Below are 22,646 nucleotides of genomic sequence, written 5' to 3' on the forward strand. Positions count from 1 at the left end.
TCGCTAATGCATTTTTGTCTGCAGGCCTGGTAGCAGGAGTGATAACTACCTCGGACAGTCTCAAGTTGATCGTGACAAATGTTATGCCGCGAGGCGGTATATCGTCTTCATAGCATGCTTTAGTTTACGGGTGAGATTAAGGGGCTGTTTTAGCATTGAACGTGGTGAGTCGTCAATTTAGTTTCTCTCCAGAAATTTAGAAGCAACTGCAAACAGCGTTCGCTCCAGCTTTGGAGGATTAAAATGGCGTACAACTTCGCTAATTTGCTTTCCGACACAGTTACTTGGTTCCCGGCGCATATGGGGACAGTGGAGGGAGTCCTGCGTAACCTCAACGAGGTGGCGCACAGGGAGGCACGAGGATTAGTATGCCGTGTACTCCCAGAAGGGGCTGGATCTCTCGCTCCTGAGTACAGGGACCAACTGTTAACGGACAACGAAATCACCAAGCACTATCACTTAGAGCGCAGAGCATTCCCCCTGCCACATTCTAAATTAAATAGACCACAGGCGGTTACATTAACGCTTCTGCAGACACGAACGTACCCTAACCCGGTGATCATGGATAAAATGAATCCGGACTGCAGGGTTTCAGTCTATTGTAGTAAGTGCGGGGGTTTGCTCGATTTAGAACACATGCTTTGGCGCTGCTTGGCGTTGGCCGGTGATGGTTCTCGAGGTGAACAGTGGTGGCAGCGGATGCTGCGCAGTCATGTGCAGGCGGACCAACTCAGGGCTGTCCAGAGGGCCCGTGTGACGGCAGAGGGGCTCGGCCTCTCTGTACCGAGGTGGGAGCGGCCCGCATCAGTCCCAGACTGATCCCTCAGGACCTAAATAATGTTCTTCATATCATACCAGACCATACCGTACCATACCATACCATACACTACACACTGCTAAATTGCAAGCTGGTTCGATTTGTTTCCAAGTCATGCAATTTCCAGTAATACAGCTGCATTTGCCAAAATAAAAGTTGCGCTAAAGTTTGAAAATCTGTTGGAAGAAACTCAACTTGGTCCGATTGTTTGTCAAGTTTCACCGGGAGGTAGTTGCTGTGTTCGCACGCCCGGGCCTTAAGTCGAAAACTGCGCACTGCGAGCATGAACATGCGCCAGTCAATGGACGCAGACGACCTTATCACACGCATAAATTAATTATAAAACAAAATTCGCAGTTTCGCCCGTAAGGCCTAGCACCGATTGCGATATCAAGTTAGTGGATAGCTGTGCGAAGTAATGGTAGTAGTTTTAGCGGCCGTATAAACATGCAAGCATTCGCTTGCTAACAGAATAACGATGATTGACTGTGTAAGCGGGACTGAACGAGAACGTAGGAAGAAGCAGACACACAGAGGCAGGGCTCTCTTTGTGTGTCTGCTTCTTTCTACGTCCTTGTTCAGTCGCGCTTACACATTATATCATAAATTCAAACCAACCAGCCAGCCTACGTGTTTTAACTAAATTGACAAGCACGGTGTCACCCGCGGACAGGTAAACATCAACACATCTCGCTCGATGAGCGCGGAAACTCGCTGTCAATATGCTCGAGTGAGGAATCGCGGCAGCAGCGAGCGAATTTACCTTTGCGCATCTCTCGCTTCGTGCGAACGAAACGTAGAAAGCAAAGCGCATACGAAGCTACCGGCACTTCGCGCACTCTGCGAACATCGCAGATCGCTTTGAGGATGAGGCCAGTGAGGACGCGCACTTTGTCCACGTCGCAGATCGCTTTCAATACACATGAGCGCCGGCAACGCGTCCCTACGGCGTCCGCCAATCGTGTGACCAACACCCTAGTAGACGCCACGGTTGTCTCCACTTCGTACGGGGCGACGGGCGAGAAGGACATCGAGCGCCCTTGCAGCCGCAGGAGAAGAACGCCCCTCCTCCCTCGCCTGATTTCATGGCGACGCCACCGGCGACGGCAGAAATGTGCCTGGATTGTCCATACAAGTGCTGTCGCAATAAAAGAAGGTGCTTGCCGCCTCGCAAACAGAACCCTAATTTGTTTTCATTCCAAGACACATCGAACAGGTTACGTTACACTTTTTCGCCTCATTTTATCGGTATTCACCTTTTTCCGTATTAGTTCCGCCATGCGCGCAAGTGGCGGGGTGTGGACAAATCGTCAAACTTCATCACGCCGTCAAACAGGAAGGGCACGAAATTATTTTCCAGTGGCTTCCTGGCCATTGCGAGGTCAGTGGAAATGATCAAAGCTGCCCGAGAGTGACATCAAGGAGGAGGAGGAGGAAAAAACTTTATTTTGCAAAGGAATTTGGGACCTCCCAGGCCTCCTGGTCCCCGCACAACCCCACTGCACTCAAACGTTCATGTTTAACATGTACATGGTCTCCCAGTCCTCCCAGGTTAGGAGTGGTACCGGACCCCCGGGGCGAGAAGCCGGGCAGGCCAGGAGTATATGGGTGAGGTTTGCTTTCGGCGCATTGCACAGAGGGCAAGAAGGGGGGATAAGTCGGTGACATCAAGGACAACACATGGTTCCCATTCCTCTTTCCAGGACAGACGCTGCAAGGCAGCTTCATCACCGGGCACAACACCCCAAATATAAAGCACACCAGGTTGTACGAACTGAACCTTTCGCTACAACTCCGACCTCCACCCGGGCTTCACCGACGTAAGGCATCACTTTTATACCGACTGTGGTTGGGAGTGGCTTTCACAAAGGCATACACTACTTGGATTGGAATGACTGACAGTGCTGCATGCGACGTCTGCGGTGTGGAAGAGAACGTCGAACATTTATTGTGCCATTGTCATCAATTTCAGTCGGAAAGACAAAGATTATCTATTGCATTGCGACGACTGGACGATCTGCCGTTGTCTGTGCAGGCGCTGCTTGAAGACCGTCCCCATCACTCATCGGCCCACAAAGCTATGAAGGCACTTTTGTCTTTCTTGAGGGTGACTGGCCTATGTGAACGTCTTTGACTCGCTCAGATCTTCCGCGTGCGTGCGCGAGCTCAGCGCGGCTTTCCTCCCCATCCCCTCTCTCTATCTTATCTTTATATTCCCGTCCCCCAGAGTACGGTAGCCAACCAGACTAATTTATAGTTAACATCCCTGCGTTCTCTCTTTATTTGGTCCTCCTCCTTCTGCTCCCTCCCCCCATAGCAGGAGCTCTATTTCTGCCTTTGCGTGGCACAGCCTTCATGTGGCAGAAATTGGTACCTGTAGTTGCCTGCCACTACTGCTTCTACTTCCACGGTGGTTATTGTGTCGGAAACGGTGTATCATATACGGCGAAAACAACTCCGGAAATTGAATTTGCCGCAATGTGACGCTCTGTCGGCGCGGGACATTGCGCGAGCGTACAGATGGTACGTGTGGAGTATTTGCCGCTTGCCACGAGGTAAACTCAACGGTAATGCTTGGCCCTTGCCGCGTCTTCTAATGGATCTTCAACCAACGACTCTATATCGAAAATTTCCAGCTGAGTGTCTTGGCGTTGAACACTGTGTGTGTGCGTTGAACACGCCGGGGAGGGAAAGGGCAGGAAAGAGTCTGGCGCGCGCTGTAGCCGGCTTCGTTTCTGTTCAGTTCAGTCTCGGAAAACGGATGGGATGGCCACGCGTTGTGCGTTCCGCCGAGGAACGGGCAGCGTTCGACGAGCGGCGGAGAAAACTCGCCCGTGAAAGGGCTTGCCGTCGGCGCGACGATCCCGCCGTTAGAGCCGCCCGAGCTCAGGCAATTCTACAGCAATGAGAAGCTGAACCCGCTTTTAGGGAGCGGGATGCCGAAGCAATCCGGCACCCTTACCTGTGGGTTACTTAACCGTGACAAAGAACAGGTGCACGCAGGACAAGCTTCGCTTCCCTGCATTTTCTGATAAGGGAAGGGTTAATAATTTATTATTCAGTACAGTCGGGTGAAGCGATTGCCGGCATTTATAGTCAAGCTAAACCAGCCTGTGCCTACAACCCACCACCACCACCAAGCGATCACTAAAAGAAGAGGTTTAGAGCTTTCAGCAACATGAAGTGTGAATGAAAAGCGACATACTTCCAACATAATAATCTCAACTATTGCTAACCAGCGGCCGTATATTGTTGTAGCGCCTTAATGAACGACAACGTTTCCAAATGATTCAAGCTTGATATATCATGCAATTTCAACTACTACAAAACAATATTTGCTAACAACCACCTCACTCGTGATGTCTACCAATAAGTATTTCTTACTGTTTCCAGTACTTAGAGAAGAGGTTCATGTCGACCGCTGTCCGGAACATTGCGTCCGCAGTGTTTATCGCGCAAACGGTGAGCGTTCTTTTCGGATACAACCATTTATTTAATACAGTATGAAAATTGACCTAGTTGGTTACGGGTACTGTGGATTACAGTATGATTTATACCAGTGCCAAAAAATGCAGTGTGACAGTGACTCGCAATCTTGCCAGCGTTCGCGCACATCAGGCAGGGCTAACCAGTAAATAAGTACCAGTAAATTGAAACAAAGTAGCTGTTTCCGAGGATTGACTTTCGGGAGGATGACTGTCTTTGTGAGGATTGAGCGTATTAAAGGGACAATAAAGAGCGACACTAATTCAACTGAGAGTCTTGAAGCATTCTTTCAAGATTCTGCTATATTCCATTTAGCATAAAAAAGTGTTCATTACTAGTGCAAAACAAGGTACCGACATTTACGATACTCCCTAATGCGAAATTTGGGCGCAGCTCTATAAGTGTTTTCATTTCGCGTGTCAATATTTTGCATTGTAATTATACAGGTACACGCTTTATAATAGGAAGAGAACGTTGTGAGTAACATGGCTGGAGCAAACACTTTATCTCGTGCGGCACATTGCAAACGGAACAAAGTACGGCGCGAGTGCCTCACTAATCGGAAGATCGCGAGAGGCAGCGCGTGCGTGACGCGTCGGCACGATTCACAGCAGCCGCCGCAGACAGACCTCCAATCATGCAGCGCTTTCTTTCGCTATATGGTATTGGTAGAGGCGCTCGTCGCATGCGTTATCGATGACGTCGATTGGTGAGCAGACGACGGCGGCTACTCTGGGGCCATCTCGTTTATGTCGTCGTGGCCAAGCCCGTGTTGCGCGGCACTGAGCGTTCCTTCTCACGCTTTGGTCATACCCTCCTTCTCCCCTTGCCTCCTCGCGGTCTCCTCGCTATCGTCGTATTTCAAGCCCCGCTGCGCTCGGCGTTCGCTCTTTCATCCTTCGCTGTGCTTGTTCGCTCGGTTACACCGAGGACGCCCACGCTCAACGCAGGAACGGGTGCCTAAGAAGTGCGCTCTGAAACGAAGGCCAAAGTTTCCGTTTTTGAATTTCTCGCAGAAACCGCGGCGCCGGTATGCGCCAGTATTACGCCACGGATGCCAATTTATTTCTGCACGTTTGGCTCTTTCCTGTGCGGAAGAAATTCTCGAAGCTATACTTAGACAGAGCAATTTATTTCACAATGCAATAAAATGTTGGTTTGTTAATCAAATTTAGTTAGATGAGATAATTAAGATGTTAACTAGATCTACGCAGAAACTGTCGAAATTCATGGTGTGTTGGGCAGCTAGTGCGGGCAATTCATGCTGGTGTCACCACCCGTCTTTCTTTTCGCGCTTTTTCTGGCTTACAATCTCCGCGAGTGCAGTTACGGCAACTTTTTCGGTGTTCCAGAAACGTACTCTACGAGCCTAGATTAACCTATAGTTTATCTTTATTGTGTTTATAAAACGTTGTAAAGAATTTTTATTTTCGCATTTCAGCTACTACACATGGGCATCGTGCTGTACGGCCCATCACTGGCTCTCGGATCTGGTAAATATAGTTTTAGATGTGTGCACTTATGGTGCAAATCATTTTTCTTCTAAAAGAAATGAATACGCAGCCTTTTACGTGCAATGCAGAAGAAGTAAATTAGTGAGTACGCATAAGCTTTGGTGAAAGTAAAACTAGCTCGAGTTAATGCACGGGAAAGTGCATGATAAGAAAATGTGCAAAAGTAGTTTCTCGTCAAAACATTTTCACACTGCTGCCAATTATATCAATGTGACCATTAGGGTATGCGCAGTCCTTTCCAATAAATTATGACAAACTAATGTCATAGCCAAGAGGCTTTGGTGCGAGGTTGTTCGCAGTTCGCGAACCATTACCCTACCCCCCCCCCCCCTCTAAAGAAAGAGACAGTAATCTTCATAAGAAGAAGAAATTTGCCACAAGAAGGAAGAAAACATTCACCAATATCAAATAACTCTGATGCAAAAGATGCGAATCCTTGTGAAGAAACGGCTACAGGCAGGAATAGAGTCTTGTTCTCTTTATATAGGGCAGAGATGAAGAGATTGAGGTAATGAACATTAGAAGAGATTGAGCTAAAGCACTATGTACTTACGCAGTACTGCTCTTTACCATCTCCTCACTGTTATCTTATCTTCTTGTCCTTTAACTCCTGCTCAGTATATATATATACATATATATACGAGTAGCACTGATACGAAGAGGAAAATCCTTAGCTACATATTAAGCAGCAATAAGCCTGCCATGGTCATGCACTGCACGCTCGAATAGTCAAAGTCATCAAGTGTAGGGGTAAAGAAGACAAATTACTGCACAGAAGGGTAATCTCAAAAAGGGTATCAGAAGCAAGATCATTACCATCAGCCTATTTATGCCCACTGTCGGACGAACACATCTCCCGGTGATCTCCAACCACTCTTGTCTTGCGCCAGCTGACCCGATCTCATATCTGCGAAATTCCTGACTTTGTCACTCCACCTAGTGCACTGTCATTCGCGACTGCGCTTCCTTTCTTCCGGCACCTATTGTGCGGCTCTAATAGACCACCACCACATGTCCTGCCCAACTCCATTATTTGCTCTTAATCTATCTATCTATCTATCTATCTATCTATCTATCTATCTATCTATCTATCTATCTATCTATCTATCTATCTATCTATCTATCTATCTATCTATCTATCTATCTATCTATCTATCTATCTATCTATCTATCTATCTATCTATCTATCTATCTATCTATCTATCTATCTATCTATCTATCTATCTATCTATCTATCTATCTATCTATCTATCTATCTATCTATCTATCTATCTATCTATCTATCTATCTATCTATCTATCTATCTATCTATCTATCTATCTATCTATCTATCTATCTATCTATCTATCTATCTATCTATCTATCTATCTATCTATCTATCTATCTATCTATCTATCTATCTATCTATCTATCTATCTATCTATCTATCTATCTATCTATCTATCTATCTATCTATCTATCTATCTATCTATCTATCTATCTATCTATCTATCTATCTATCTATCTATCTATCTATCTATCTTACGCCGACCCAGTGAGCAAAGATGTCCCCGGCGTAGGCCACTGTATATGCCCGAGGTCGTGATACCGTTGTTGTCCTTTCATCTTCGTCATTCCAGCTACGTGATCTGCCTCTAGTCATGCCGTCGTCACGCGTTTTACGGCGACCCAACAGCTCAAGTCAACGTCTCCAGATAGCAGAAGGCCTGTGCACTTATGGTATCTAATAGTTGTCTAATAAGTTGTCCAAGTTGTGTAATAGCGTGGGGTACTAGGAATGCGCCCATGATGTCATCATGGTACTTGGATCGTCATCATTCCAGCTTTGTCAACCGATTCACGGTATGCCGATGTCCTCACACCATTGTCATGCATTCGTTATCATAGGGTCGTCGTGGTACCAGCGTGGTCGTTCTATCGATTCACAAGGAATATTTACTTCATTTCAAATTATATTCGATAACGACAATAGGTGAAGTCACTTCCAAACATGCACAAAGTTTAACCAGTTATAATACTAGTTTGTAGGTTCGACTGCTTAAGAAAAAGCCTGCAACAGTCACGTGTGTTTAAAACAGTTAGTTATTAAACAGATGAGTTCTAGTGGCGCACATAAAAGCACGGAGCGATTTTTTTTCACAGCTCTCTAAATGCAATACAGCGCATTTCCATGCGCCGGAAAGTCTTACTTTGCGCGATGCAGCCTTCGACAGCCCGAGCGGATTGCATGCGTGAGCGAAACGTAAGGTTTCCCTTACCTTGCAGTGACCAGCTTACCGGTGCGGTCTTCTATCCTTCTGAATGGATTTGTATGCACATTCTACACCGCCATAGTAAGTCATCGCTCCTTCTCCTCCCGGTATTTTCGCATTTCCCTTTCTTGAGTGGGGAGTAGCGGATCAGCGTTACATGCACAAGAGATAAGACGCGATTCCTCGCGCTATGTAAAGTAAGGTAAGGTCGCTTTTTGAAGGGGTAAAAAGTGCCAGTATTTGGCTACCAGCTACAGCTTCAGTGTGACATGAAAGCATGCTGACGGGTCTAGGATCCTTTCATTGCGGATATCAGCCTAATCATTCATATAAGCCACTAGTTTTTAACTCACGAGAAGGTAGAACCGCTTGAGTTATGTGAGCTTTAATGCCACCTAAAAATGTTCTCTTTAACAGTGGACGTTAGTACACTACTATCCACACCAGCAACCACATCCGCAAGCTTTACAATAGATTTCAACAGCTGAGGCAGCCACCTTTGAGACACATCGCACGTCGTATTGGAGACTGTGTCGTACGTGGTGAACTCATATGCTCGTCAGAAACATTCCCCCCCCCCCCCTCCCCCGAACCCAGTATCCGCAACAAAACTTCCGACGCTAGAAGTTACTTGTAAGATAAAGATTTCAGCCATCCCTGATGCTCGACTTATTATTAGCGAAGGCGGCACTTTGGAAAGATGTCTACTTGTATTGTTGGAACCTGTCGGAAACATGGTGGAAACCTGTTGGCATTTGTTGTATGCCTTGTGGTATGTACGATAAAATGGTTGGTTCACATTTAAAGGCAAGCGCGCTTTACGCCTTATGCCTTCCCTGCAGCCGACTTCCCATTTATTCTTGTTGATAAAGGTGCAACGCAAATATCACTAACTACCCCTACAGCGACAGCGGCTGGGAAAAAGAGCCGCTTTTAAAATACAGTTGATCTTTGTATCCCTGTACACTGGCGTATTACTTTATCTAAACACTCTCCACTATAGAAAACAGAAAACTTACTGACGAGCTAAACAACAGCCGAAATTTTATTCATGAACATTACTGCGCAGTAATTAAGATGACGAAGAACGAGGTAGAAACGAATGAACCTGACAAAGTTCTTTGCACAATACCGAGTAAGTGTAAAGTATGAACCAGTTTATATTTGACGCATGCAGTGCGAGCTATTTTTGTACGCATTCGTGTCTAGCCCACTATTAATGTTCAATAAATCTCACTGTACAGCTTAAGCCAACAAGCCCGTCAACCAAGAACAATCATTGCATTTTCCGGTCTATACGCCTCGTGCACCGCCTATAGAAGCTAGAGTCACTCTAATAGAGGCGCCACTGAAAGCCACCTAGCGGGCGTTTCCAACAGTACACGCGGGAACAGTAGCAGACGACAACCCTTTGCAGCAAAGATGGCTGAAGTTCACGACTGCGATTTCTCCTTTGTTCGGGTGCCTGGCTGCTTCTTCTGCGGTGACAGTTGTAGGGAAGACGCTGACCTCTGTGGGAGCGGGTATGAACACGATGTTACTGGTGTATGGGACAACATGGTCCACATACGTGTCAGGTTTGTCCCGCAGACAAACGCTATGAACCCCATTTACATGAAGTGGAGCTCATGTTCACTAGCCGATAAATTTTGTTGAATAATGCGATCTCTCGATTGTCCTTTTTCTTTAAATTCTACCCTTGCCGTAATGTTGTTTCTGTACCTCAATAATGAGCACCCGTCGTTAGTGCAGACTTATATTAAACAAATCCGCGCGGTGCGATGTCTGCATATGCCGTTGTGACTTTTCTGCCGATGAATACGTGTGACATCGCCGAATAAGTGCAGTCGAAGTTGCCTCAAGAAGAGTAATTGCGAATTTATTGATGGAAACGCGTACACTAGCCAACGAAGTCACCAAACGCACGGCTTAATAAAAGCGCGTGTTAGTGCTGCTGCATACGCCGATGAACTGCCCTTGCCGCTGCAGTTCTTGCAATTTTAAATTACCCAAGGGAGCTGCTTGGAAACGTACAAAGCTAAAGAATGACTAACTTTTCAGTACTTTTTTTTATATTACTAGACTGAGGTGCCACATGATATATTTAAAGGCAGAGCAGCGCCAGTCAAAGTAGATGAGCGCTGGCGGCAAGGCCGGGTTTAGTCCTCTGCAGTGTAAGTATAATAAGAAAGAATTCAGTTGAGTACAAAATTCACATGCAAGAAGGGACTACGTTGTGAAATAAACAAATCACTCGGCGTGTTAAGTCTGCTCAGGCAGCATCGAGGTGTGATGACTTCCCAAATGTGACGCGAACTTTTCAGTGAGAAATGGAACAAAAATGTCATATGCAGCAACAATTAGCAATTCTGGCACTGAACTACCTATTTTCTAAGCACATTTACCAAAAAAACGCGATATCTAAAATGCCCTCGGGCGAAAAGAATAAAACTGTTAAAGAAGCACTTTCATGGTATCATTCCAATAAGACACAGCGTGATTTATACCCTTTACAAGCGAAGCAAGGTGAAAACTTCGCAGCTAAAAAGAATCAACAAGAGTTATACATGGAGCAACTCGCAACAGTTAAACATGTGCGAAGGCACGCATAAAATAGATGTAGAAACATGAAGTGCGCAACAGCTGGTGCGAGGATTTGCCGGGCCACATAAAACTAACAATTTCAGTTCTTGCAAACTTCAGTAGCTTTAACAAACAACGCAATGCGCTCGTGCAGTCGTGCTGCCTAGCTAGCGCAACGCGCTAAAGAAGCGGAAAACAATATAAGCGGCAAACGGCATTCCGAACTTTAGCGAAATGCCTTTAAACCGCATGCTGCACTGCAGACGAACTTTGTCGCCTACGCGTCTAACTATGATCGAGTGGAAAAAACACCGACGAGGCAAAGGAAAGGATGAGAACAAGAAATTTCCCGCCGAAACGACGATCCATTTTTGCTACTGTTGCTCCCGCTGATGAGGCTTTGCGGGGAATGATTAGAACCGTATCGCCGGCATGTTTTCGCTGGTATTTGAGCCCCCCCCCCCCCCCATGCAACAATTCTTCTTCGACATTCTTTGAAGCTTTGGCCACCCCACACATGCGAAGGGTGTTGCCTATGTTGCTCTGAAAACGTGAATAAGACAGTGAAGCACTATCAACGACACAACAAACTACGGCGCGCGCCTGGCTCCTCTCCCGCGTGTTCTGCGCAAGGCCACCACCAGTGGCGCGTCCATCGGCGCGCACTAGGCGTATAGTTCGCAGTCGGACTCAGGGATCGATCTGGGCGTAAAATTGAAAGTTATCCCTTAGATAGTTCACAGCCACTGTGTAATCTACGAGAACGAATTTAACCTGAAGACCGCATTTTTTTTACGGACAGTTCATGACCAATGTAGTGAAGGTTTCTCTACCTCGGTTTCGCCATTGTACAGTCGATGCCACTGTATCGTAATTAGCGGGGTAAAAGTTTGCTGGCGCAGTCAGGACTCGTGTTTTTGTGCGTGTGTCTTCTCTTGATATAAAAAAAAATTGGATCTTGTAACTGATCACCATGGCGAAATTAAACTTTTGAACATGTTAAGACCGTTCACTCTAAACTGGAAGATACGGTAGTCTTCTTTTCCTTTTCTTTCTTTATTTTGTTACAGGGTGGCATCAAAGCGGTGGTGTGGACAGATGTGGTTCAAATGGTCCTCATTTACGTGGGCTACACAATGGTCATCGCATCCGTGAGTTCCATGCGCCCTGTGGAGAACGCTAGACAAATTAAATTTGACGTAAAATTGTTTCCTTTATCCTGTCAACATAACACCGGATCGATGGCATTAGGAGAAGTGAAGTGCTAATGGTGACACCTTCCGGCATTGTGTTCAGTCAGAATTTGTTGGAAATGTTTCTGTCGCGTTTTCTTTTTCTTTCTGCATTTCTTCTTATGAAGAAAAAACAGCAACCGAAGAAGCCTAATTACGGCAAAAGCGTTGAGACCTGCATCAACGGAGAAGTGAAACATTCCATATTTTGCGTATCTTGATACTCTAAGCGCAGGCTCACGAGCTGTCACCCCAATTGCTCTTTAAGGCCACGTCTCGACGCAATACGCAACGAAAGTAGCTATGTCGTTGCCGTGATTCCATTCCATTATTTTGCCTTCTGTAGTGCCACTAGACACTCTGTGCTTGCGTTATACACCATTTAGGTGCAAATCAATCCACGCTTTCCACCTCATAGAGCTGCAATGACTACAGAGAAAATATAACAAGAAAGGAGTAATTAGTGAATGTGAGGTTAGCAAACCAGTGCGTTGCAAAAAACGATCATCAATTCCTTCACGGCTACGAAGGCAGGCCAACGTGTTGTTTCTCTCCGACGAAACAAAGCAGAAAAGCGATAGGACCCCTCAACGTGCCCTGCCAGTTATAGATAAACCTATTAAAACATTTCTTACATAATACGATAATGCCGCGCGATATTCATATTCAAGTAATATGCAGTTTATTCCGTATATAGTAATTAATTGCGCAGAAAAAAATAGTAGGCCACAAAACAACGGCGGTATATTTGGGTTTCATACAGAATTCATTCCGCAGGGAAAGCGAAAACAAATATTCGAGACTCTAATCAATCTGCTTAATTTAAACTCCATTACTTCGGACAGCTGTTATGAGCAGACCACCGTTTTAGTACCATGTCGTACTTAGGCAGCACTGTGGAAACTATACGCTAGTAGTGCTGTCGTAGAATTGTGTCTCGCGCGGCGCGTTTTGTTCAGCGCAGTTGTTTTTGAAGTGATCGAGACGCTTTCCACAGAGCAACGGCTTCTTATTTATTGCAACCACAAATTGCAAACTGAAAGTCTTTGTACCTTCGTGCTGCCACTATGCGACGCACTATGTTTTTGGTCGCAAGCACACGTGGTGCGCCGTGGCAGCTGTTCGCAGAAGCGTGTCACTGCGCTCGTTCGACAGTAAGTAGGTTCAGATCTCCGGCGCCTTGCATTTGAGAAATCGTCGCGTATTGCAACGCAAGAAAAGTATATAGTTCTTTCATCTGTGACGCACTATTTTTTACAGCGACGGTGTATAGCTGCCCTGAGGCGGTGGTCGATGTCCGTCACACTGCGCGTGGCGTCCTCGTTAAAAAATGTTCGTCGGCAGATTCTCGGTAATGCTCTGTAGCGCTGAATCTAATGTAGATAATTTGAAAAAAGAAAATCGTACTGAAATTGGCTGCTCTGACGACTCTATCATTACGTCGAGTATCATTGACTTGTCGTGATTAGTTACTTCACAGTGAAGTTGTAAACGTTAAAAAATTCTCGTCTGCTCTCAATACATGGGCTTCTACGGGAGGGAAACGGACAGCCCCATGTTTGTCCGCCAGGATAAAACTCTTCCAAGTTTCATTCAGCTAATTATCTAGGAAGTATGCTCAATCTCAAGTTACAAACGAAAATGCTTTCTTTTGTGCACTCCTCTGTGCACAAAACAAAACAAAACAAAGCACTTTCGTTTGTAACGCTCCGATTGAAACCGGAGTAAAGAAACCCAAGCCAGCCACGACGCTCCAAGAAAGACAGGAGCAATTTGAACAGAAAATCGAAGCCAGCATTAAACAGAACGAAACCTAATTTGAAACTAAACTAGAACAACTGGAAATGAGGCTTGAGGCAAAGATAGAGGCAAAAAATGGAGGCGTTAGGAAAGGTGATACTGCAGCAAGTGCAACAAATGATGGCTGACTTCGAAGCGAAACTAGCAATATGGGGACCGGAAACAAGTATGGGAGGACCGGTTAAGGCAGCCATCAAGCCATACACTAGGCCCCCGGTACCCTCCGAGGGATTGGAAAACCTGTAACGCCGCCATGGACAGATGAAATAGATACACGATTTGGCAATGGAATTGTAGAGGATACGATCGAAAACGATACATTCTGCAACAACACCTTAAAGACAAAGAAAACCCGGATATTAAAATGATGCAAGAAACACACGGGCTGGCAAAATTGTCGGGATACAAGTCCTTTGGTACTGCCAAAGGGTAGACGAAGGCGCTTACGACGTTGGTAAAACGAAATCACTCGGTCGTGCAACACGACACGGACGTTAAGTCAATCGATCCCGTTCTTCTCGAGCTTATACCTATGCGTAAAACGAAGGACAGCCTCTTCGTATTAAATATTTACAGCAGCCCAAAATGCAGGCACCATAAATTTCGAACGCTCTTTAAAAAAACCCTATAGTCATAGCGGACAACCGAGCGGTAGTGATCTGAGGCGATCTTAACGCCCAACACGCGGCATGGGGTTACAAAATCGAAACTCAAAAAGGCAGAAATTTCTGGCTAGACGCGTAACAGGAAGGCCTGACCCCCGTGACCGACCCATCGGTTCCCACGAGAATAGGTAACAGCGTTTGCACGGATACTACGCCAGATTTAACGTTCACCAAGAACATACGGGACACGCAGTGGACAAATACGCAACACGACTTTGGGAGCGATCACAATATACTAGAAATAACAGTAAGGGCAGGACCTCGCAAGACAAAGGGTAGACAACTTAAGATTGTCGACTGGGACAAATTCAGGAAAATAAGGGACCTAGGCGGGGCCTTTGGGCCTCCCCACCAACTCGCAGGACACGAAATAAAGTTATTTCCTCCTCCTCCTCTGACTGCGCTCACGTCAACGCATATCGTCGCTCGCGTGGAAACTCGGTTTAACGGCCATCTGCGCCCTATACACACTGTTACCACCAGTTGGCGTTGTGTGTTGCGGTTACGTCAGAGTATTTTGGTGACTTTATAATAATAATAATAATAATAATAATAATAATAATAATAATATCTACACACACAAAGGTGCGTTGCTTGAGGTAAAACCGACCACAGCTTCGCTGCTCGTCCTTCTTCACAGAGTAGAAGAGCTGATGAATTTTTCGGTCACGAATGCGAGCAGTGAGAGTAGTATTTGGAGTGTATGAAGCGGAGGGTAGATACCTTTAGAGCTTCCCGCGTGGACTTGAGAACCCACGGTATTCTTGTAAAGGTTAGCTTTAGTCCAGGAGGTTTAAAAAAAGACTTGCAAATTCGAAATGGTGTCCTTAAAGTGAAGCCGTACTACTGCCACCTTAGGAGGGCGCGATAGAACATTAACCTATATTGAAGGAAAAGAATGGCTGCCCTTGCACTCCCCGCTTCTTGCGTAACGATGCGTGGCCGCCAGTCCCGTACAACCGCGTAGAGCGTAGGACGCTGCTGTTCTAGGAGTACTGAGCCCACCGCGGGAGGTTAGAGTGTGAGTGAGTGAAAAACTTTATTAGTTCTAGATTCGCTGGTCTTCTGCGGTCTTCTGATGGCTTCGTCCATCTTCTTACACAGCGGTCGGTTGCCCTTAGTCCAGGGCTCCGCTGGATGCTGCTGCCAGTGGTGCTCGCCGAATCAGACCTTCTTGGTCGACCCGGCGCTCGCTGGAGAGCACTCCCTCCCATTGCTGCGCACTCTGGTTTGGTGCAACGGGTACCACGTCTATCTTCTGGCATGCCCACGTTATGGGATACAGCGTGGGCGCTTCGTGGCACCAGGGGCATTTGTCATTGTATTGCGTGGAATGCATTTTGCTGAGTACGTTTAGGTTCGGGTACGAGCCCGTTTGTAGCTGCCTCCGCGCGACAGAGTCCTCTCTGCTAATGGAGTTGTGCGGTGGTGGATACCGCTTTCTGCAGCCCTTGTAGTAATTTAGTATTGCCGAATAGTCTTGGGGTACAGGTTCGGTCCCCTCGAGGTCGCCTACTTTGGATGCTCGAAAATAAGTGTACCCTCGAGTTATCCTGTCCGCCTCTTGGTTTCCAGCCACTCCCGTGTGTCCCGGCGTCCATACTATCGTATGCCTATGATTCTTCTTTTGGTTGTCGTTGTATTATGTGGTCTCCGGAGCGGAGTATGCGGAGCGCTCCGTGCGCTATTCTGTCGCGTAGGTAGTTGCGGCACGCCGTTTGTGAGTCTGTAAGGACTGTTAGAGACCGTTCAGACCGATATCCCTCCGCTGCCGCTAGAGCGACGGCCGCTTCTTGAGCTTCGACTATCGTACAGCCTTGTAGTGAGGCGCTGGTGATCTCGCGTAGGTTCGAATCAATCACCGTTGCTACCGCGTTGCTGTTGCTCTGCCCTGCTGCTCTGGCGTATGTGGCTGCGTCCACATATACCGTCGTTTCTTGGGGTGCTAGTGTCTTTTGTAGGTATTCAGCCCTCGCCTCTCTGTGTGCTTTGTGTAGGTTGGGATCCATGTTCCGGGGTATGGGTGCTACTTTTAGTGTGTCGCGATACTCGCCCGGAATTTTTAGGTGCTCTGTATCTCTTGAAGTTGATCGGCACAGCCTATTTTCTTCAGGAGCTCCCTGCCAGATCGGGTCTGCTGTAGTCTGCGTTGTTGGGAGACTTGTTGCGCCTCTTTCAATTCCTCGAATCTGTTGTGTAGTCCTAAGGCTAGGAGCTTTTCGGTTGAGGTGTTGTGGGGAAGGTGGAGTGCGGTTTTGTAGGCTTTGCGTAGAATCGCGTCCGCCTGTTGTACCTCACTCTTGATGGGATTGTAGTATGAGAGGCTGTGTGCCACTCGGCTGACCACCAGGCTTCTGACCAGCGTGAGTGTGTCCTCCTCTAGCATGCCGTGGCGTCTGTGTGAGATGCGCGTGATCATGCGGGCCACTTGCAGGGTGGATATCTTGAATAGGGCGAGGGTGTGGGTGCAGCGCTGGTTTGACTGTATTCACATCCCCAGGATTCTGATGAGCGTCTTTTCCAGTATCGGCTTCCCCTCAAGGTAGACGTTGAGCTTTAACTCGTCGCTGGTGGGGACTGTGCGGTTTTGCTTTCCTCTCCAAACTCCCAGGAGCTCTGACTTCTCAGTGGAGCACGCTAGCCCTCTTGCTGTGACGTAGTCCTCTACGCAGGTGGCTGCCTCTTGTACCTTCTCTTCTTTCTCTCTGAGCGAGCGTGTGTTAACCCAGATGGTGATGTCGTCGGCATACATGGCATGGTGTATGCTGTCGATTTCTTTTAACTGTTTTGCCAAGCCAATCATGGCTATGTTGAAAAGCGTGGGGGAGATGACCGACCCTTGAGGCGTCCCTTTGTTTGGAGTAAGGAACTTCTCTGATCGGAGCTCTCCCAGGCCAATCGCTACTGTTCTGTTTGAAAGGAAGGTTTTGACGTAGCCGTAGACTCTCCTCCCGCAGTTCAGGTCATTCATGCCCATGAGGATAGCCTCGTGGCTTACATTGTCAAAAGCCCCCTTGATATCCAATGCCATTATTATATTCTCCCCGCTCCTGGGGACGTTCCCGAGTACTTCTTTGATTTGAAGCAGTACGTCTTGGGTCGATAATTTTGCTCTGAAGCCGAACATGCTGTGGGGATACAGTTCGTTGTCCTCCATGTACTGTTGTAGTCTCAGCGTCACCACTCGTTCGTACAGTTTTCCCAGGCACGATGTCAGCGAGATCGGTCTGAGGTTCTCAATTTGCAGTTTCTTGCCCGGTTTAAGAATCATAACTACCTCCGCATGCTTCCACTCTTCGGGGACGGTCTCAGCTTCCCAGTGTTTGTTGAGAAAGTCGGTTAATTCTGCGACTAACTCTTCACTGAGGTTGCGGATGAGTGCGTTATTCATCTTGTCTGCACCCACGGCCGTGTTTCTGGTTGTGTTTCGAATCGCTGCGTAGACCTCTTCTCGCGTGATGGGTCTGTCCAGGTTAACGTTTTCTCTTTCCCGCTAGCGCTCTGCGCAAGCTGCTGGGTTTGTGTCCCCGAAGCACTTAACGCGTACCTTCTCCAGGAGTTCCGAGTCTGGTCACTCGAACTGGTGGATGAACCGGTAGATGGTTTTGTTGTTTTCTGCCTTGGTCTTGGTCGGATCTATAAGAGCCTTGAGCGTATGCCACGTCCTCGCTGTGTTCAAAGTTCCGTAGAGGGAGTCGCTGAATTGCTGCCAATTTTGACTTGCCAATTGCGCCGCGTACTCCTCTGCTGTCGCTGTGACTTCTGCGATCTTTATCTTTAGCTTCCTGTTGTATTTTTGTTTCTTCCACCTCTTGGTGAGCCCGCGTCTAGCTTCCCACAGCTTGAGCAGTCTGGCGTCTACTTCGGGCGTCTGCGTCGTTCGGGCGATTTCTTTGGTGTACTTGCGCTGTTTTTCATTGAGCATGTTTCCCCACTCTTCTATCGATTGGATCCCGTTCTCGGAGAGATTCCCATTGCATGCCTCTCGAAAAGCGGTCCAGTCCATAATTTTTGCCAATCCCAGCTGACGCTTTAGCCTGTCCGAAGTTACTTGCGTCTTGATTATGTAGTGGTCACTACCCAGTTTCTCTAGCAGATTCTCCCACATTGCTTGTTCCGCTCCTCGTATGAACGTGAGGTCGGGGCAGGTGTCGGTACTAACGCTGTTTCCGATTCTGGTTGGAGTGTCTGGGTCTGTGAGTAGGTTGCAGTCGGTGTTCTCTGCTGCCTCCGCTAGCGCTTTGCGTTTTGGTTTTGCTGTTTGGTATCCCCAGCTTTTGTCCATGGCGCTAAAGTCTCCTAGGATGATAAGCGTGCTGTCTTTCGCTAGTTTGCGCGCGTCATGAAAAAGCTCGTAGAATTTTGCCTTCTTCTGTTTCGGGGGGCTGTATGCATGTACAATAAAGATACTGCCCCTCTTCCTTTTCTTCTTCTTTTTTATAATTTCTACGATCACGTGCTCTACGTCGGTGTCGGCTATCCTGTCGTGGCTTATGGCGATGAGTGCCTTGCTGACTAGGGTTGCCGTTCTTCCTTTCTCTTGAGTCTCGTAACACGTGTATCCTGCGATTGTTTGTGTGGTGCCCGTCTCTTGAAGCGATATGATGTCGGGCGGCGTTTGTTGTGTGTGAATGTATTGTTGGAGGAGGCCCTGCTTCTTACGGTAGCCTCTGCAGTTCCATTGCCATATATCTAAGGTTTCTTGCTTGCTTAAAGTTGTACTGGCCATGTTTAAGCCTCGGTGTTTGCGGATGTGTCGGCGAGGGATGCCAGCGCGGGGCGGTGGTAGGCCTTCTCCCTAATGTTCTCGGTAAACTTCTGCTTGCGGATGCTGCTCCGGAGCTCTGCGACTTGTAATTGCACTTGCTGCATTTGTTGCTGCTGTTGCTGCACCATCTGTTGCATCTTTTGCTGAATCTCTGCTTTAAACTTGGCGAAATCCTCGTTGCCTGCTTGCCATGGGGCTTGGGTTTGTACGGTTTGTGGCTGCGGAGGGCTGTTCAACCTGAGGTCTCGCACTGCCTTCGTTAGCTCTGCTATTTGGCGTTCTAGCTGTTCCTGCCTAGCGCGTGATAGCTATAATTCGCGTCTCAGCGCTATTTTCTCCGCATCCTCCTGTTTAGGCTGCTCGCGGTTGCCGTTTGTGTTGTTCTTTTTGTTAGCTACCTCACCCGAGTGCGGAGCAAACCAGGGGTTTTCGGCTCCCCAGCTCACCTTGACGCCGCCGCTCTTTCGGGTAGGCTCCTTCTTCGTCTTCTTCTTCTGCTGCTGCAACTGGCTCCCTCCACTGATGGCCAGGGGCGGCAGGGGCGGGAAGGACCGTGACTGGCTCCGTGAACGGCTCCGCGACGCCCGGGATCTCGAACGGCTCCGCGAAGTCTCCCCCTCCGAGCTGAACCACCTCGGCTTCTTGCTGCGGTCGTCCCGGCTGCGACGTCTGCTCTCGCGTCCGCCGCCGTTGTTGCCGCCGTTGGCATCGCCTCGCAGGTCCCTGGCTTTCTTTAGTCGGTCTTGGCACTCCCTCGATCCGGTAGTGTGGTTCGCTCCGCAGATCAGGCATCTCGGGGTACACTGGTGATCGTTTGGCGGGTTCTGCATCCCGCACTGTTTGCAAGCCTTGGCATCCGGTGTGGGGCATACGTCGGAGCGGTGACCTTGTTGGCAGCAAACGTAGCAGATTTGTCTTGTGGGCCGGTACGGGTAGCACTTGTACTCGGCTCCGCAGTAGATGACGTGCTTCGGTGTGATGGGTTCGTCAAAGGTGATGACGGCCATCTTGGTCTACGTGCCTACGTCCGGCGGTTAGACTGATAACGGTAGAAGCGTAATTCAATACACACGGAATCCTTCTCCATTTCTGGCAGCGTTTTCTCTACTTCCTTTTTAAATAAAAAGATGTTGATCCATAAATAATTTGACAAGCAACGGTTAAATTTGTTAATTTTTGTTTTTCCTTCCTGTTTGACTGTTGCCTCGGCTCTCTCCCTTAGTAGATCGCTTAATTTCACAGCTCCTTGCGGCTGTTGTTTCCAGTTGATAATTTTGCAGGAAAAGTGCTGGACGATTAGGGAAAAACCAGAGGAGGTAACGGGTGACATTCGTATTCCTTATGGGTTTAACTGTTATTGAAGGATCTCATCATAGACGCTGTTTCGCATAATTTTATTTTCTACCTTATTTAACCAATATCACAGGTATGTGGTTCAGAGGATATACCAGCGTCGCGGCGAGCTGTCACTCGAGGAAATAATAAACAAAAAAAAAAGTTGCACGCAACTGGCGTTGTCTCCGGCCGCAACTGGTTCCAGGAGCATACAGACCAGCCGACTGTGAACTGAATCCCTTTCCTGGTCCCTGGGTCAGTCTAAACAAGGAAGGTTGAACTAACGAAACAACAGCGATGCGCGTGACCGTTGTAATAGATGGTGACAACTTAACGAATCTTGGATTAATCGCGCGGGCACCGAATCGATGAGAAAACTAGCCTTCACACCCCAAGAGATGCCGGTAACTATCACCGTCCAAAAGGAGTAAAAAAGGCAGCAAAATGTTGACCGCCGAATAGCTGTCAAGTCTCAAGATTGGTTTGGCGACGCTTTAGAAATGTGTGTGAAGAGTGGTGGCGCGCGTAGAGGGTGGTGGGGTGCCGCTTAGTTTCAGGGGGGGGGGGGGGGGGGTGGAGGGCTCCCCTACCTTTGTGTACGTACCATGGTGAGGCTTCGAATTAGGTGTTGCTTCGTAGCCCTTCCATGTACGTGGACATTCCTGACGTCAGTGCGCGTATTCCACACACTGCTCATGCACAAAAGCATTATCATGTCAATGTGCACTCCCCCTGCGTCGACGCATGACAAGAAAAAAATGCCGAAAGGGCTTATCGGTAGTCTTTTTGTTTAGAGTTCGCCTGAGAGGGTCCTACAAGAACACGGAGTCATGGCAATCCAAGGAGGTGTGCTCAAGAGTTGGAGTTTTGTTACATATGATGAGTTAACAGACCACGGAATTAAGAAGTCCTTCCTTCGTAGTCATGGCTTCACAGGTAAGCCATGGCTACGAAGGGTCTGTCTCCTCCTCTGTCTGTGTCCCTGTTATTTGCGCTAGTCTTCTGAGAAATGATATCACACCAACTAGCCCAGCTTTCTGCCTTGTTCACAGGGAGAGTTCGAGATTGCAATTGAAAATTATGTTTTCGTTGAAGATCTCACCAAAACTTTTTTTCGGGCGTTTGAACGCATTGCGTTCTAGTCCTAAGATATACAGGTGTACATCACACGATACACAGGAAACGACGAGAAAACATCAACACTATCACGATATAACCGCCCACGCTTATCTCAACCATATGAAGGTGTACCGGCGGTGCAAAACAAACGTTAAAGGAGAACAGCTTTCACGCGATAGCGTTAAGGAGCCGTGTCGGCGTTTCGGCAAAAATATTTTCGAACCAAGCATACCCAGGCTTTTCACGTGACGCAAGGAATTGACTAACTAATTGAATTTCTCAAGCTAGAATACGTGGAAAACTCGTAAACTTCGACTTACAACCTACAGACATGATAGCTCTCGGATTGTATTTCCAATATACCAGTAAATATAATTCTGCTATACGAAAACTCAAACAAACCCTTTTTCCAGCGTTTCTACAATGCATAGACCGGAGATGGTGTCCACCATTTGTGCACGCCGGCGCGTAAATACGACGCATATCTCGGAGTCCACAAAGCGGCGCGCCTGTTTCACTAAAACAATTCCAGATGGCGCTCGCCTCCACCGCCTCGCGGCTCATGCAAGAGGCCGCGTTTCTACCAGAAAGCCCGCCCACATTCATAGCATTCCCCGCGAGCGTTTCCTGTAAACATTACGGTTACATACGTTGCGGTTGCCGGGAAGCGTGAGAAGCAGTCAGGGATCTTTGAATGCTATCGTGTTCCACTCTTAAAAGCGAAGCATAAGCGTCCTCAAAATTTTTTATTAAGGTTTTGTTGAAAGATTTGCTGATGTTTGGAATAAAAGCATCTTTAAGGCCACAGGTAGAGCCGGCTTGGAGCATTGTAGACATTATTAAATTCCGACTATGAGGAAATTTAATGCCAGAAAGGTGGTCGCGAGATGCGCTCTCCGTTGGGGTGTTCTTCATTTACCGAAATGCCACCGATCAGTGAGGGCTCATGCATTTCGCGTTGGGCAACGGTGACAGACAAGCAGTCACTGAGTTGATAAGGATGATAAGGAGTGATGAGGTCTTATATGGGTCTCTATACGGTTGATAATGGTTCGACGCAGATTAGTAAGGTGCA

The 22,646-nt window shown here is 47.5% G+C and overlaps 2 protein-coding genes across 2 annotated transcripts in view; both read left to right on the forward strand.

Annotated features, from left to right (window-relative positions):
- The window catches only part of LOC126522990 (sodium-coupled monocarboxylate transporter 2-like), a 132,805-nt gene that overhangs the window by 55,658 nt on the left and 54,501 nt on the right, over positions 1-22,646 (forward strand). The gene's annotated exons all lie outside the window — the stretch shown is intronic.
- Positions 1-22,646, forward strand: part of LOC126522991 (sodium-coupled monocarboxylate transporter 1-like) — a 71,864-nt gene that overhangs the window by 4,496 nt on the left and 44,722 nt on the right. Inside the window, exons 2-5 of the mRNA XM_072288785.1 lie at positions 4,211-4,279; positions 5,745-5,796; positions 8,083-8,150; positions 11,723-11,803. Coding sequence (XP_072144886.1) covers positions 4,211-4,279; positions 5,745-5,796; positions 8,083-8,150; positions 11,723-11,803 — 270 coding nt within the window. The remainder of the gene's footprint in view (positions 1-4,210; positions 4,280-5,744; positions 5,797-8,082; positions 8,151-11,722; positions 11,804-22,646) is intronic.

The sequence above is a fragment of the Dermacentor andersoni genome, chromosome 6 (assembly GCF_023375885.2).
Source record: "Dermacentor andersoni chromosome 6, qqDerAnde1_hic_scaffold, whole genome shotgun sequence".
NCBI classification, from domain to species: Eukaryota; Metazoa; Arthropoda; class Arachnida; order Ixodida; family Ixodidae; genus Dermacentor; species Dermacentor andersoni.